Here is a 17,653-nt window from a genome sequence, read left to right as displayed (position 1 = left end):
TTTCATTGTCGTTTTTTCTTCTCTCTTTCAGTTTGATCTATTGGCAACAGAGGGCAACGCTGTACAGTATACAGCTGGTGAACCCTCATTCACAAAATATGATGCGTTGTAATTTTTAAGGAGCTAGATATTGGCTTTGGTGACGTTTGTTTGTTTTGGTTCCTCAGACCCTGGTCATCTTTGACTCTGGATGGGATTGCGCTTTCCCATACTTGGCTAGTGCACATTTTGGATCTCTTCATAGACTAGTAGCTCTTACTCAAAAAGCAGGTGGCAGCTATAGCTATATCTTTGCAACGATTCCCTTTGTGTGCCAATTGGACCCTTTCTTAGAGCTGGAAGCCTTCCTCAAGGTCATCCATGCCTTGGTTACTTCCTGCTTGGGTTACTGGCAATATACTCTACATGAGGCTGACCTTGAGGATCACTCAGAAGCTATCATTGGTCCAAATTGTAGCAGCGGGCAGTGGTGGGCATCCCGTAACACCCATAACAGTACAAGCTGCACTGGCTTCTACTTTCATTCCAGATGCAGTTTAAGGGGGTGGTTATTAACTTTAAAGCCCTTCATAGCATGAAACCAGTTATTTGCAGGACCGCCTTTCCTTGAGGACATATGCTCAACTCGCCACACTGCATAGAATAGGTATGCTCCTCATCCCTTCCCTTAAATGCTGCCATTTTACATTTTCCCCTTTGTTGTGTCCCTTGAGAAGTCCCCTATTCCTTTAACCATCCTAAAAACACTTAAGACCTGACTATTCCTTCAATTGTTGGGTATGGTGAAATTATCATGGGACAAACTTGTAGGCTGCATGGGAAAATTTAACTGTGGTGCCAAGTCTCTTTTATTTCATTGTTGACATATGTCATTTTTATTTGGGGACTGCTAACCACACAGAATTTGGTTTAAGTTAGATGACCATATAAAATGTTTTAAATAAAAATTGCATTGTTTCACATTACTGAAGAGATACTGGCAGAACTGCTTTAATGATGTAAATTCTCCTGAGGCTGAACATAGACTTGCTGTGGCTAGACAGATGGCAATATGTTTCTCCCTACTCCCTCCCTTGAATTCTATATGACAAATTAGGCTCAATTTGTTACTGAAATACCGGGGCTTCAATATCAAGCCTCCAAAATAGCAGATGCTGGCAGCAAAAAAAATTTTTGGGGGAAAGGCTTGTTGTTTGTGGGCAGTTATTCAAAGAGAGAAGAATGCTTTGATGTTTTTGAAGTTTTGCTCCAGTTTTGTTTTGTACTATTAGGGCAACCTAACCCTAGCCCACATGCTGATGTTGGTTGGTAGAAGATGTGATCCAATATAACTAAGGCAACAAAACAGGAAAGAGAGTAATCTAAATAAACTTCTATTGAAGGCAAAAAGGGGAAGGGGGCTTCTCTCTAGTCTAGCACTTTGCAGAATGTCATAATTTGTATTTATTGCATGGTGGTTTTATATATTCTTATATTCATAGCATTTGTAAATATATAGTACATTTCAGAAGAATATGGATGTATGTGCATAAATAAGAGGTTTTTCTGCCAGCATCTTTGCTTGAACAGATTATTTATTGGTGACTAATACTCATATTTAGTCTCTAGAAGAAACCATTGAGGCTAGAATAGTCATTATGTGAAACAAGTATGGTTTATTGAAAAGATTCAAAACAGTTTAGAAAGATGATGTCTTTCAGCTATTTTCAAAGACAAGATTAACCAAATTTTATCCAGATGTAATTCACTAAATTGCAATCTAAAATTAAAATACAACCTTTTCTGGTATTCATTGGGTCATGAATCTTAGAAAACAATAACTTACTTCTGTCTGCTGAATCTTATAATAGCTGCAAGATTATTGGTGGGGCAATATTGGAAGAAAAATTCTTTGCCTACTATGGAAGAATGGATACTTAAGGTGTCTAATTTAGCAGAAATGGTGAAAATCTCCGCCTATTTGAAGGACCATTCACAAGAAAAATATATTTCGGTCTGGAGAAGATGGATTGATTATATTCAAAAGAAATATGAGACTGAAAAGTATTATCTTGCTTATGAGTAGATTTTAGATTATTATTAATAGTTTAATATGGTTGAATTTATATTATTTTTAGTGTTATGGTTTAATTGTATTATTATTTTTGTTTTTAATTAGTTAACATTTGTTTTGAAAAGGAGTTAAAGTATGTTATAGTTTGATTGATTGATAGTATAGTCGGGTAATGTTTGTTAGATTATGATTGTTTATTTGTTACCCTGTAATCAGCTCTGGGGAGGGGGGAAGGGGTGGGAGGGGTTTGGGTTATATTGTATTAAATTTGTAAAACTTTTAATAAAAAAATAATAACTTACTTCTGTCACTGTTTAGGGCTGTGCAGTGTTTCATATTCACTTCCGAACTGATGCTTGGAAACGTGAATATAGCATCTTTGCAGTTCTTTAAAGAATGGTATATTTTCCACAATCAGATGATTACTCTGTAATATTGTCATATAATCCTAGACAAAAATTACCTTAAAAACCACAGTCACTTGCTATATTTGCCCACATAGTGTTCTGAAATACATTTCTGGAATCTAATGTGCTGCACATTCCAAATATATATTTCTTTTCCAGCTTTTTGCTTGACATAAGAAACAATCAGAGAAAGGATGAGGAAATGTTATACATTTTTAAATTGAGAGCAGTGTGAATAAGGGATTTTTATGTTTTTTACTCAAGAGAATAGTGCAAAATACTTCTGCTTCTTACTGAATCTTTGAAAACTAAGTTGATATATAGATGTTAATGTAGTGCTGTTAGTTTTAAATTATTTGTTATTTTACACCTATGCCAAGTGCATTAATAGGAATGTGGATTTATTTCTTTCTTCTTGTAGTCTGCAGATGCAGATATAAAGGCAAAGATCTCGCTGTTTATAGCAACTAAGAGAGAAGAATAAAGAGAACATTTATATTTATAACTTGCAAAATAAATATTACCAAAAGTAATAAAAATCCATGAACAAAATTAAACAGGTGTTGCTTCTACAATATTTTGACATCCTAGTTCTAACAACATACAAAGGTATCTAGGAATACAAATAAATAAAACATTCAAAGAAAAGCTGCAACTCACTGATTGCTACTAGAAGAATATCATATCGTGTGCTAAATAATTACTTTTAAACAGTTAAGGCAAATAAAAAAAATTATAACAGTTTAAATGGAATGATTTTCATTTAAGAATGCAATCAAAAGATTAACTGGCTTTATTTCCATTATTTTTGAAGAAAACAATGACACTGAAAACATTGAACCAAGAGGTATAAAATTAACCACCAAAAATAATATTCTGAATCAAGAGCAACGGAAATTTCAAAAATCAACTGAATATGTTTAATATTTAAATTATTAATACTTAAAATATTTTATAAATTTAAAGATTTTTATGGACCAATTCTACGCTTCAAGTAACAGAATTCCAGTTGTTTCAGAGTGATGGGATATTGATTCAAAAAGCTGTCAAATCATTAAATCAAACATGTTAGTTTTACTCCTGAAAAAATATTCAAGTAAGCAGAGATACTATCCAGCTGAAAACACTTCCTGCCGTTATTACACATCCATTCGCTGGATCAAACAATTTGCTTAAATTCTTTATTGATGGTATAGTGATGTCAAATGGGATCTGGAAAAAAAAGAGAAAATGTTGAGTAAACAGATATGCTTGTCTTTGAATTAAGTTGTAACTGATCATCTTAGCTAAAGAATCTTTGAGAGGAACATTTTTAATTAGGAGCAATTGTTTCTCAACCCTGGTTAATATCACATTTACTAACAAGAATCTTAACTAAAGAAAACTGGAAAAAAATCTGCCTAATATACATACATGGACGTCATAAGAAAAAAAATCAATTAATTTACATTAGCAAAAAGATATCTGGCTTCACTGTAATTTTCCAAACTGATTCTGAATAACACAGTACAGTTAGCCCTCAAAATTACCACGGAAGTTGGGACTGGCATCTCCATCATTGTACAATGCAGTTCTTGCACTGTGATGTCACAGGATCACATCAATTACCAATAGCAATCGTGTCACTCCCCACTGCTGCCATTAACTAAACCCTACCAGTCATTACCCGAGGACCCACTCCAATCCAAGTGATTCCCATTTTGTCCCTCCCAGCCGAGGTTCGATAAGCTTATGCTAAAGGACTGGGTTGCTTCCTTTGCCTCCTCTTCAACTCCCCCCTCCGCTTATCCCCCCCATTTATGTCCTTTTAGCTGCTGGTGGACAGCTGCCCCTGCCAGCCCTACTTGCCGCTGCATCCTTCTAGCTGGGGGTCAAGTCCCACCTTAGCCATGAAAGCCAGCTGAGTGACCTTAGGCCAGCCACTCTCTCTTAGCCCAACCCACCTCACAGGATTGTTGTTATGAAGAAAATAAGAGGAGGAAGATGTGTAGGATATGTTCATTGCCTTGAGTTATTTGTAAACATAATAAAGGCGGGATACAAATAAATAAATAAAATTGTGAATGGACCAAAGTGCTCAACTTTTATTCAGGTCACCATGGAGCCACTGTAATGACCAGGATTTTGACGACTGCTTGTAAATCTCTTGAATGAATGGATTTTAACTTAGATTTACTTGTAGTATACTGGGGGAGAAATAATTTTAAAAAAATCCCAAAGTGGTACCCTTAGAACAGGGATCAACCCTAGGCCGCAGGCCACTACTAGGCCATAGCCTATTCAGAATTGGGTTGCGTTAGTGCTGGCTGGAGCACTGGCCCGTTGCTCCATGGCCCAGTTCCCCTCTCTCCCCTCTTCCCAGCCAGGCTGCCAAGCAGCAAAGGTTGGGGACTGCTGCCTTAGAGGCATTACCATTCCAGCGTGTCCTTCTTTGTATAGATACCTTATAAATCAATCTTACAACTTCATAGAAAAACAAACAAGCTTCAAGTATGTGTTGGCCTTTATAAAAACATACATAAAACATTTTCTTTTTTAGGTCACCTGAGAAGGAACAAAATATTTTATTCCACTAATGTTTCATTAATTATCCTCTACTATTAATATAACACATGACAAACATATAAATATTATATAATGTATTGTACCCTTTTACCTAAGAAGAGCTTATATTCCAGACAACAACAAAAATTATAATCGTGCTAATACAATTTCATATTCAGAATATAAAAAAGTATGTTTTCCAGAATACTATTAATGATAGATTGTCCATGGGGTCGCGATGGGTCGGACACGACTTCGCAATTAACAACAACAACAACAAAAATTAATGATAGAAACCTAGTAAAAAAAGAATTACAACTGGAGAAAATATATTTTTAAAAATCCAAATAGCGTACCTCTGTAAGCGGTGAAGAGTGATCTGTAGTGATAGACAACAAGGCTTTTATTTCAGAAAAACACTCTTTAACCATTTCCTAAATAAATAATAAGAAAATAAATGCTACTTTATTATATATTTTTAATTTCTCGTGTCATGCAATCAACAGGTTTGGCCAAAGTTAAAAAATATTTTCTTAAAAACCAAAAGGTGTTTTTTAAATTATTCATAGAAAACTTTAGGTGACCAGGTCTTGATATTCCAAAGAAAATAAAAATAAAATAGAAATAAGTTGTTGCCAATGTTGTTTTTAGTTGAAAATAGTGTTCCTGATCATGAATTTTGGATGTGTAACATTTTCTCCTCTGAACTGAGATAACTTATATTGCAGCTCTCATTCAAGTTTTACCAGTCATGGTTTTTTTTAAAAAAAGCATATGATAACATGATTGTCTGCTTCAATTGAGGAATTAGGTAAACACATAAACAATGATCCCAAAAAGAATGACTAACCTGGTGTATTCAGCGGCAGATTGACACAATGTCTGGTGTCACAGATATCGCAGATGGTCTTTTTAAATGTTTTATTAAAATGTATTATAAGATAAAAATAGAAACAAAAATCAGGAACGTTTAAAAAAAATAATAATAAAGTTGGAAGGGATCTTGGAGGTCATCTAGTCCACCCCCCTGCTCAGGCAGGAAACTCTATACCATTTCAGAGAAATGGCTGTCCAATCTCGTCTTAAAGACTTCCAGTGTTGAAGCATTCACAGCTTCTGGAGGTAGGTTGTTCCACTGATTAATTGTTCTAAGTGTCAGGAAGTTTCTCCTTAGTTCTAGATTCCTTCTCTCTTTGGTTAGTTTCTATCCATTGCTTCTTGTCTTGCCTTCAGGTGCTTTGGAAAATAGTTTGACTCCCTCTTTTTTGTGGCAACCCCTGAGATATTGGAACACTGCTATCATGTCACCCTCATCCTTCTCTTCATTAAACTAGACACACTCAATTCCAGCAACCGTTCCTTGTAAGTTTTATCCTTCAGTCCCCTAATCATCTTTGTTGCTCTTTTCTGTACTCTTTCTAGAGTCTCAGCATCTTTTTTACATCGTGGTGACCAAAACTGGATGCAGTATTCCAAGTGTGGCCTTACCAAGACATTATAAAGTGGTATTAATACTTCACGTGATCTTGATTCTATCCCTCTGTTAATGCAGCCTAGCACTGTGTTGGCTTTTTTGGCAGCTGCAGCACATTGCTGGTTCATATTTAAGTGATTGTCCACTAGGATTCTGAGATCCCTCTCACAGTTACTACTAAGAGTTATAGAGAAGATTTTTTTTAAAAAAAGTAATGACTGCTGACCTTTTTTCAGTGCAATAGAATACAAAAAAAGTTACAACTTCAATCTTTTGATTTACATTTCTAAATATTTCAAACATTTCTCTAATAACAAAGTCATTCTAGTCATCAAATACCAAAAGTCTTCTATACAATTTTCTATGTCACTCCATTATTGCTCCCATCTCCTTGGATTTTCTTTCATTCCCTGAATGTGTTACTTTCTCCATCTCTCCTCCTGTTGCCATGAAATGTGCTGAGCAAAATAGCATTCAGAGTATCCTAGTACAACTCTTCTGCAACATCCTAGCCTGTTATGTAAAAAGATTTTTGGAAATAAAATCTCAAATTGGAAATAATGTTTATATATGTCTTCTCAGTTTAAATTATGTCTCCCACTGAAACCAGCAGCAGGAAGCACCAAATTATAATGCAAAGAGGGAATGTTTAAATTTACTATTGTACCCTACACTGAAAAGTCAGAGAAAGAATGTGTACCTATATATCTAGGTGGATATATGGTGTGTGTGAGCATATGTCATGATATAAGTACACATCAGCATGCTTGAATACTAGTGCATGCATGACTGCATGCAGGGGCAGCTCTGGTTAAAGATCCATTATGACATCATATCATCAGGAGCACAGATTTTGGCCAACCCTTCCCCTCCTCAAAGATAATTCTGAATACTACAATTTTTAATATACTGAAATGAGCACAGTATCAACTCTATAACGAGTTATATTTCAACCATTTTAATTTCACCCTCAAATACTTCCCTGGGGGAAAGAGCTTCCTGGCAGATGCTCTGTCTAGAATGCCCCAATATAAAAGCAGCCTGGAGGAAATTATTAATTCCATCCTTCAACCACAATCAGCCTCTCAAGTAACCACAAGAGGGCAAATGCAGAAAAAATCCAATGAGCCCTAGAGTCAACTCATTAAAAAACTCAAAGAGGAGTTAAAAACAGAGCCTTGGTTCAGAGACAATAGATCGCTATTGACTTTTCAAGATGGACTAGCCTGGAAGGGTTCAAAACTATATCTTCTCGCATCCCTCAGAATTCAAGCCCTTCAGCGCAGTCATGATGCAAAACCAGCTGGTCATTTTGGCTTTCTAAAAATTTTGCATTTAGCGTGGTGGCAGTTTTGGTGGTCAGGCATGAAAAATTGAAAGCTATTGCGAAGCTGTGCTACCTGCACAACCATGAAAAAATGCCTGGGGAAACCTCCTGATTTATTGCAACAAGTAGCCGATCCTTCCCAACCCTGGGAGGAGACAACCATGGATTTTATTGTGGAATTACTCGAGAGCAGGGGAAGTACAGTGATCTGGATTATAACTGATCTCTTTTCAAAGCAAGCTCATTTCCGGACTACCACCTGTCCAAAAACTAGCCAGGTGTTTTTAAAACATATCTATCAATTCCATGGAGCATTGAAAAGGATTATATTGGATAGTGGAATTCTGCTTACTGCAAAATTCTGGAGGGAGTTTGTAAAACTAATTGGGTCTACCCAGGGGCTTTCATCTCCTTTTCATCCGAGTACAAGTCTGAATGGATCGGCTGAACGTACAAACGCAATGGTGGAGCAGTACCTCAGATGTTATATTAATTACCAACAGGCTAATTGGGCAGACCTCCTGCCTTTCGCCAAAGTGGCATACAACAACACTGTACACGGTAGCACTGGATTTACTCCGTTTAAAATAGCTACTGGTTGGGACTTTGTCCCTATGCCCGGATACCCCCAAGAACCTCCTGCTTCACAGACCTTAGATCAGTGGGTGACCTCTTTGAAAACTGTTTGGGCAAATGTAAAAAAAGCTATAGCTCAAGCTGCTAAGAATATAAAGAACAGGCTGATAAGAAGCGATCTCCCCAGAAGCCATTTCATATAAGGGAGAAGGTTTACCTCTCTACTAAATATCTAAGGCTAAAATTACCAAGTAGGAAATTAGGACCTAAGTTTCTTGGTCCTTTTCCCATAGTCAGAATTATAAATCCTGTCACAGTTCAATTAAAACTCCCACACTATTAGGGAAGGTTCACCCAGTGTTTCATTGCACCTTGTTAAAACCAGTCAAGAGTCATCTTTGAGGCCAGTCCCTAGGAAACCAGCTGGCCCAGTTTTAGTAGAGGGAGAAACTCATAATGAGATAAAACTTGACTCTAGATTACATATGGGAAAGTTACAATATTTGGTGCAGTGGAAAGGTTATCCCTTGTCGGAAGCTACCTGGGTAAAACATACCAATGTGAAGGCAGACAGATTAATAAAGAAATTCTATGACAAGCATCCTCAGAAGACAGGAGGGAATTCCTAACCTGTGCCTATGTTTCTTTTACGTCACTTGCTTCTTCCTAGGGGGGATCCGACTGTCAACTCTACAATGAACCTTGCTCGTTTTAGGTTGCCACAGAACTGGGAGGTGGTATGGAGGATTTCTGCCAGTCTAAACATTTTACTGCCCTATGGGAACCAAGGTCAATTCTATCAGTTAGATGGAGTACATGAGCATTTGGTGAAAAGGCTCACCAAACTGTTCTATTGGGAAACGTAGCTGATCGCATAGCAATGGGGTGGGAAGTTTAACTTTGTAATAGTGTTTCTCTTTGAAGGGGATTTCAGACTTGGTTTCACTTTTGACCGTGCTGATTTTATGTAGCCAATAAACATGTTCTTTGGGAAAACCTCTAGCCTCGGGGTTCTGATTTGGTTGGTCTCATCTATTGGAACCTTGACATACAGTCTATGATTTTACTATCAGTCTAGTGAGAATGAAAAGATTAGGTTCCTTATTTTTTTTTCTTATGCTATATTCTATTCAATTATACACCCATAACTACTTCATTAAAAGTTATTACCCCAAATTCCCTGATAATTATACTTTAGGTATACTTTCATTTTGTCTGATGAAAACAAGTAGATTATTTTTAAGAAATCCATCTTGTAAGAAATATACGGCATCTATAACCCCTATTCCCCATATATTTTTGCAATAATTTTACAAAATAAAAATATTATATTTGTATTTAGTTTCTGAGTATCTAAATCTAATATAGTAATGTCTTAATGATATGGCCATGATTGAACAAAAAAAGCACACTAATATTTGATCTCTTACTTTTATTAACATTGAAAGAATAAGAAAAATACTAAGTTCATTAATGTTGAATTCAAACACAAACATATTCAAATCTGGGAGACTTGACTGCTAGGTTCTTAGTATAATCTTCATCTAAAATAAATCTAGATTACCAGAACAATAAAATACATATTATACACAGAAATGGAATTGGTCCTAAGACAGCGGCAAATTTGTAAATATAATGAAAAATCCATTTTCCAATATTAGTTGCTACTTGTCTTTGTACAATATTAACAGCTTCTAAGTTCAATAATGAAAATTTACTATTCCTGATGTGACAAACCAGCCCAAATATTTGCACCCATATAATCACTTCAAAATCACATTATTTTCAGTGTCAAAATACCTGAATATTCCACTGTCAATTAAATTAGCTTTGACAAAATAATACTGCCATTTAAATTGATTATATTTATATTACCACCTGAAATATTTGTCATCCATTCAAAACCAGTATTTTAATAATAAAATAGAAAACTCTTGTCTGTGCTGGCATAGCACCCATCAGATGAAATGCCAACACATGCCTCATTAATCATATCAGAATACATATTGAAGAAAATCTGTCACATGATAAATGTCTTCTCCTTTGAAAATAAACGTCTACTTTCTTTAGCATTCATCAACCACCAACTTTGCAGATTAGCAGTAAAATATCATGAAGAAATTTCCTAATTGACCCTGCTGATTTTGATTTAAAAACCCCTCTAATTAGTTGTCTACAAATATGGTTATCTCGCCCACCACGAGTTTCTTCCCTTTCTTCAATCAGTACCTATTTTTACTCAGAATGAGAAACAGTTTATAGCTGAATTAATAAACTTAACTTTAACCCAAGTGCTCCAATGCCTTTCCATTAAGAACAGGTAGAGTAGGAATGCTCCAGATCCACTCAATCAAACAATGTCATTTATCAGGATTCAGGAAATGTACCTGCTGCATCACTTGCCCTCTGGAACTGCATCCCCCTGGATATCCTGTATGTCTTTCGCCTGACACCCATCCAAAAATTTCTGAAAACCTTGATTTTTTTGTTCTTGTTTATTGAATTTGTCTTTTTCCAAAAGTACAGGTTCTTTTTCTTTTCTTTTTCATTTTATTGCTCCTACTTTTGAAATATAAGCCACCCACAGCCATCTTGGATCAAGCAGCCTCTAAGTCCAGTGGCATGCATGCACACATATAGAGAGAGTTACATAAATGGTGCTTGGTGAAAAACTGTAATCTGCTTTGAATGGGATTGTCCTTCCCCAAACCTCTGGAATTAGTTAATACTCCTGTGCTTAGATATTCAAATAAGCAAGTTACTCCAATGTCCTTTAGCAAATGAATGTATATATGAGTTTTGCCTTTCTTAAGAATTAAAGATTCATGATTATCATCTCCAGCTTAGATTACTGTAATGAAATTGACATGGATCTACCTTGTAAAATGGTCCACAAAGTTCAGACAGACTAGAATGCAACACATAACATTTTCTTAATTACCAGGATATCAAATCCTACATTTTTCTGTTTCCGGCTTCCTGATTGGGCCTCCTTTGTCTTTAATCAATACCTAAACTACACAATCATTCACCTTATTCCATCATCACTTATATTGTTTAGGGTTTGTTAAGAAGCAGTTCCAAAAATTTTCTGAAAGTCCAAAATAAAGTGGGTACCATCCAGTGGTGGGATTCAAATATGTGAACAACCGGTTCTCTGTGTGGATGCCACTTCCAGAAGTCCATTCCGGGCCTGAGCAACAAAAAATTAGCTACCGGTTCTGCCGAAGTAGTGCAAACCTGCTGAATCCCACCACTAGTACCATCATAAATGAAGATTTTGTGCCTGTTTGAAAGTAGTTCCAGGCCTCTGTGATTGCATAATATTAGCAGCATTTGATATTAAGTCAATTTATATCTGGTTCAGCTGTGGTATATGGAAAATTTGAGCAAAGCTAGTATTTCCTTTATCAATATTCTAAAATTCTGAATTTGTAAGTAATCTGGTGTTTCCACTAATGGGACCTTGTCTTATCCTGGTTCCTCACTTCACAGGAATTATTACTCTCCCCACTCCAGCCAATCCTTTCAGAATACATCTCCCTAGAACTTCCTTTGCAAAGTAGTTGCTAGAAAGAAAAAAAAAGTGACATTTATCTGAAAATAATAAAAAAAAAGATGGATCACTTGTCAATTTTACCCCTAGAGATTTACCTAGAACATGAGAACAGTTGCTTGAGAAAAGCTACAAGGATCTGAAACCATCAAAACAGCTGGCATAAACACCATCTCAGCTTTGCTGTGCAGAAGCATGCAACCACAGTTACAGCTAGTTCTTGTCTACTGACTGCCTCGTTTAACAATTGTTTGAAATTAACGATAGTAAGTTACTACATCCTTCAATCATATGATTATGATTTGCATGTTCCCCAACTGGCTTGCAACAAGCAGAGTTTATGAAAAATGTGGAAGTAAAATAAGTTATGGTCATTTGATGGCATGATTAGAGACTGGTGAGTCACTTAATGACTGAATGGGAAGTGACATCATAGGTCTGCTATAGACAAGTGATTTTTCACTTATGACTGCAGCATTTACCAATAGAACTGTCAATTCTCACCTTGGTCACTAAGCAACAACTACCTGTATATAATGTATATTGTTAACAAAAAGTGTAAAATTGCAAAAATGCTGACATGGCTTTGCAGATTACACTGGCTTTGAAAAAGAAGAAAAGTACCTTTGCAGCCAAGTTAGTTTTCCTCATAACAACCTGGCCAATATATATAATATTCTGAAAATGGGTTAAATATCCCACAATGTTTGTGGAGAAGTTTTAAGATTGCCTGAAACTTTTTGAAGTATGTGAGTTCAGCAATCTCTCACTCAAAGGTGCTGTTGAAATTGAGACAGTACCATGATGATGCTGTTAAAGCAGAGATTTGATTGACAAGTTACTTGTAGCTTGAGTCATACATAACTTGTATTTGCATAACAAAGCTGTTTTTCCCTCCCTTATCTCATCCCTATTTAAATCTTATATCAATCAGCTACTCTATGCATCTGATAAAGTGAGCTACAGATAATGAAAGTTATGGGGTTCATTTAATAAAATCTGTTATTTGGAAAAGCTACTACTAGGCTTCTTATGATGTATGTAGTTACTGATTTTCTCAAAGAACTCTTAAAAGATCAGTGAGGCAGAACTTTGCAGAAATCATGCCAATTGTTCTTTAGTAAGCCTTGTTCAATTTTCAACAATAAAATCAGTATTTGTGGGGGAATCAAAATATAGCAGTAATTCTAAAAAAGCAGAATAATATAAACACTATATAGTACTGTTAATATTCTGTTACATAGATGTAAAATAAAATTTATCCCTTGAAAAATAACATTAAAACTCAGCATAAAATATGAACCTCCTCTAATTGTTAGAAGAAAAAGGCATATAAAATTCCAAGCACTCAAGCACACCTTTGAAGTACAAGAGATTCCTTAACCTTGAGTAAGATATTGCTGCTTTTTTCATAAAACAGTCTAAAAAGGAACATTCAAATCAAAAACTGTTCTCTCCTCAAACTAGTTTTTATACATGTGGGGGGGGCTTTATATCTTGTATAGATATTCGTGATCTATTATTTCTGATAATTTCAGATAATTCTGATAATTGTTTAGATACCTTCGTGTTTTCATCCAATAGCACCTTTGCTGTATGAGTTCCAAGTCCTTTTGAAGGAGAACTTTTCTGTATTTCAGTCTGTTCAGTCATCTGTGACTGTATTAACATTTCAAGTTGTTGCTTCAAATCAGCCAATTTTTCACGTAGAGCAATAACTCTAAAAGAATATAATATGAACACTATACAATAGAATTATAGTGATATTATACATGTATGGGTAAGCTGTCACCTTGAATAATAAGATTAAGACAGGAAGATTTTGTTGTAGATGCTACCATTTAAACTTGGAGAGAAAACTTTTAAATATTATCTGTTATAATGCTTCTGCAAGAGAATTCAACATGGTTGCGGCCTGATATATAGACATAGTATGAAAATACAGATAATGAGGTCTATATACAGAAGTATAAACTGTATACAGATGTATACTGTCTGTATTCAGATAATGATGTGGAATAGAAATATTAATATTCCAGAATATAAGAAGGAAGTCACAGAAAAGTCAGAGAAGGAGGAAGAGAGGAAGGAAAAATTCAAGAGGAAATACTGGGTGTAGGAAGTGAAAAGGCCATCACATAGAACAGCGATTGTCATCAGCTGGGCGAGGAGAGTGTAACAAGGGATACAGTACAGTATCCTACTGTGAATGGATACATAAATGTGACATAACAGAGCAGCAAAATATATAGGCAATAATAGATCAATATCTCAAGAGAACATATATTTCAGCATAGAAGCATAGAAGAACCAGATTGCTGGTTCTGGTGGAGAGAGAGAGAGCATGACCCAAAAGCTTGGGAAAAAAACCTTTTGGCCCCGGTGATCAACTCAGATTGGATCTTGAACCAGATTACTGTTTACAAATTGAACATAATGCAACTCAAAGAATATAAAGACTGCAGTAAACTATTTTTGCTACATATGCTGGAGTGTTCTAATCCAGGGCTTTTCAACCTTTTCACCCATTGTACCACTTTTAGGATATGGCAATATCCGAGTACCACCAGTTGCCTAGCAAGATGTCAAAAACTTGATGACCCCCCCCCAAAAAAGGAAAAAAGTGATAAAGTACAGGTAGTCCTTGACTTACAACAGTTTGCTTAGTGACTGTTCGAAGTTACAATGGCACTGAAAAAAGTGCCCCCCCAAGCCACAGCCAAGCAAGACACCTGCCTGCCTGCCTGGCCGCGCTCTTCCTTCTGTCCAAGGTTTTAATTGTTGTGAGCATTTCTGTTGAGGATTGGCAGTGGGGGTAAGATGGGGGGGTGTTTGGTTTTTATTCCCCCCGTCTGCTGGGTGGTTGCAGCAGGGTTTGGTCACTTCACATGACCCTGGGACACTGTGACTTCATAAATATGAATCAGTTGCCAAGCATCTGAATGTAAATCACAAGACCCTGTAGATGTTGGACATTCCAGCTGATCGGCGCTTCTTCTGGGCTCAGCATAAGTACCAGGATGAGTGCTGCTTTCCAGCTGATTGGTGCTTCTTTAGGGCTCAGCAGAAGCACCAGGATCAGCGCCGAGCTCCAGCTGGAGCCTGGTGCTGATCCTGGCGCTTCCACTGAGCCCTGACAGTCCCAAAGAAGCACCAATCAGCTGGAAAGCGGCACTGATCCTGGCGCTTCCGCTAAGCCCTGACAGCCCTGCAGCTCCAGCCATCTTGTGCAGTGCTGCCACCGGTTTAGCTCATTCCCCTCCCCCACTACTGTTCTAGGATGGTTGCATACCACCTGCCAGGTGCCAATGTACCACAGGTGGTACCCGTACCACTGGTTGAAAAGCCCTGGTCTAATCAGAATGTACAGAGGTATCTCTGCATAGGCAAGAACTGACAGTTTATCTCACATAAAACACTTAAACACAGAACAACACCGGCAGGGCCAATTGTATCAAGCCTTTCCCAAATTGCTTCTTTCCTGTTAACATGTTAATTCTGTGGAAACATCTGCTTCATCTGTGTAACTGAAATCTTTAACCTGCAGAAAAAACAACTGCCACAGTGCTGGTGTACCACATAAATACTACCACATTTGATGGTTATCTAAAACTTTCACATTCTCAGCATTCTATTTCTCTAAATTTAAATTGGAAGCATCTATAGCACAAATTAGGAAAAATATACTAGAATCTTTTTGTATTATTATTGAGAGGTTTTTTTACTATTCTGTAGTTTTAAGGGTAAATTATGTTATCCTATAATTTTCTGACAACTTGGATTATGTTTAATATTAAAAATATGAGTATTTCAGATTCTTCTGCTGGAATTATTTCTTCAGCAGACTTTCTGTGGATAAATGATCCTGGTTTTAGAGATGCTACCACTACTTTCTCATTTCTTATTTGATAAATGTCATCTTCTGACATTTGATCTCCAGACTAATTTACTTATTCATTACTTCTAAATTCCCCAATGTAACACTACAGATGTTTCTCCAGTATGCATTGGCTGAATCCAAAAGCTTCTGATTAGTATTCTTTAGATAAAGTGCTGAATTCCCACTTTCCCCTCATACCACCCTAAAAGCCGCCTTTGATGATCAGATAACATACCTTGGGGCATTGGAAATGTAGCTGGGGGAGAAATAGCAATTACAACCGATGGAGAATGTGCCATACATATACTTTTGCCCAGCAGAGTTTATTTGATTTTGTTACTGCTTTTGAACATTGATAAATGGCTGTTTGGATGATGCTTGTTAATCTTGACCACAAAATATCAACAAGGCACACATTTTGTATGAAATAAAACATACAAGAAACAAAAGAAATTAAATTACCTGTTCAGTGGGATCCACAAATAACCACAGTATATGTTGGCTGAATTGAAAGAACTGATGTTGATAATTTTGACAGGTTTTATATTATAAGCAAAAATGAACAAAACCTGCACAAAGGAGAAATATTTGATTAATATTATTGTTGAAATTGCATGTCTAATAACAACCACAGCATGGTTTAAATATATTTGTTACCCTTCTGATTCATATATAATAATATATTAAAATTTAAAGGAAATGTGCACATAGCTTTATGCATATCTGATTGCCTATCCAAAAATTTCTACTGGATCATATGTCAATGACCAAAATGATATCAACTACTCTTGTTATTCAGCAGAGCACCAGAGGGAAGGACAAGAAACAATGGTTGGAAACTGATCAAAGAGAGAAGCAACCTGGATTTAAGGAGGACAATTAACCAGTGGGACAGCTTGCTTCCAGAAGTTGTGAATGTTCCAACACTGGAAGTTTTTAAGAAGAGACTGGACAGTCACTTGTCTGAGATGCTATGGTTCTCCTGCTTAAGCAAGGAGCTGGACTAGAAGACCTCCAAGGTCCCTTCCAGCTCTATTCTATTCTACTCTCAAGTCTCTGACCCATTAATTCATTCAGATGATATTATGGCAAGTGGAAAAGGCCTAAGCTCCAAATCTCCTGAGAAATCTGGCATCCTGCTTGAATAGCTTTTTTTTTTTTTTGCTTAGTTGCTTGCTTGCTTGTTGTAATTTTTTCTTTTAATCAATTTTATCTGTAACAGAAAAATAATGTGGACCATGCATCATGTACATGGACACTATAGGCATGTTGAATACATTTGCCACCTTATTTGTAAAAATAATAAAGGTGGGATATAAATAAACAAATACATGTAGTATGCATGCACAGTAGTCTTTTATATTTAAAATCTTACATATGTTACCATACCATAGTCTCTTCTTCATTTGCTGATTTTTCCAAAGAGGGAAGGTACCACTGCACACAAAGTTCCTTCATGGGAGTACAGGTTGCTTTGTTGTCTGAATGCATTTCTATCTCAGAAGTAAAAGTACTGGAAATCATTTTCATAGATGGTGTTCTTTGAGAAATTCCACTTGATCCTAGAGTTCCCTAAAAGTTATATACCCATTTGTGAGAATATTTAACTTTAAAATATGTTTAAAACTATGAACTTGCTATGTAATACTTCTAATAATTTGCTACATAATACTATTATTTTATTACATGGATATACATCCAAGATATGCTTATCCTTTAAGTAGTATGGATAACTATCGGATCTGGCAGAATGAGAGCTGTGACTATAACATAAAGCTTTTGATGTGTCTCTGAAAAATAGATACAGTGCCTTTAGTGAAGTTAATATTGATATTA

The 17,653-nt window shown here is 36.2% G+C and overlaps 1 protein-coding gene across 8 annotated transcripts in view; it reads right to left on the bottom strand.

Moving 5' to 3' along the window:
- Positions 1-3,238: 3,238 nt before the first annotated feature.
- CFAP54 (cilia and flagella associated protein 54) overlaps positions 3,239-17,653 on the bottom strand; it is a 186,702-nt gene continuing 172,287 nt past the window's right edge. For 6 of the 8 annotated variants that reach the window (XM_039358159.1, XM_039358165.1, XM_039358160.1 and 3 more), the window contains 5 exons: positions 17,207-17,389; positions 16,280-16,386; positions 13,501-13,657; positions 5,361-5,438; positions 3,239-3,672 (listed from right to left, as the gene is read on the bottom strand). In XM_039358159.1, the coding sequence (XP_039214093.1) occupies positions 3,553-3,672; positions 5,361-5,438; positions 13,501-13,657; positions 16,280-16,386; positions 17,207-17,389 (645 nt within the window). In that variant the 3' untranslated portion in view covers positions 3,239-3,552. Of the gene's footprint in view, positions 3,673-5,360; positions 5,439-13,500; positions 13,658-16,279; positions 16,387-17,206; positions 17,390-17,653 lie in introns of those variants that run through there. The other 2 variants (XM_039358161.1, XR_005558519.1) reach the window with 2 other exon arrangements.

This window comes from Crotalus tigris, unplaced genomic scaffold, assembly GCF_016545835.1.
Source record: "Crotalus tigris isolate CLP2741 ecotype Arizona unplaced genomic scaffold, ASM1654583v1 scf7180000019004.2909048, whole genome shotgun sequence".
NCBI classification, from domain to species: Eukaryota; Metazoa; Chordata; class Lepidosauria; order Squamata; family Viperidae; genus Crotalus; species Crotalus tigris.
This window is presented reverse-complemented; position numbering and strand designations above follow the sequence as displayed.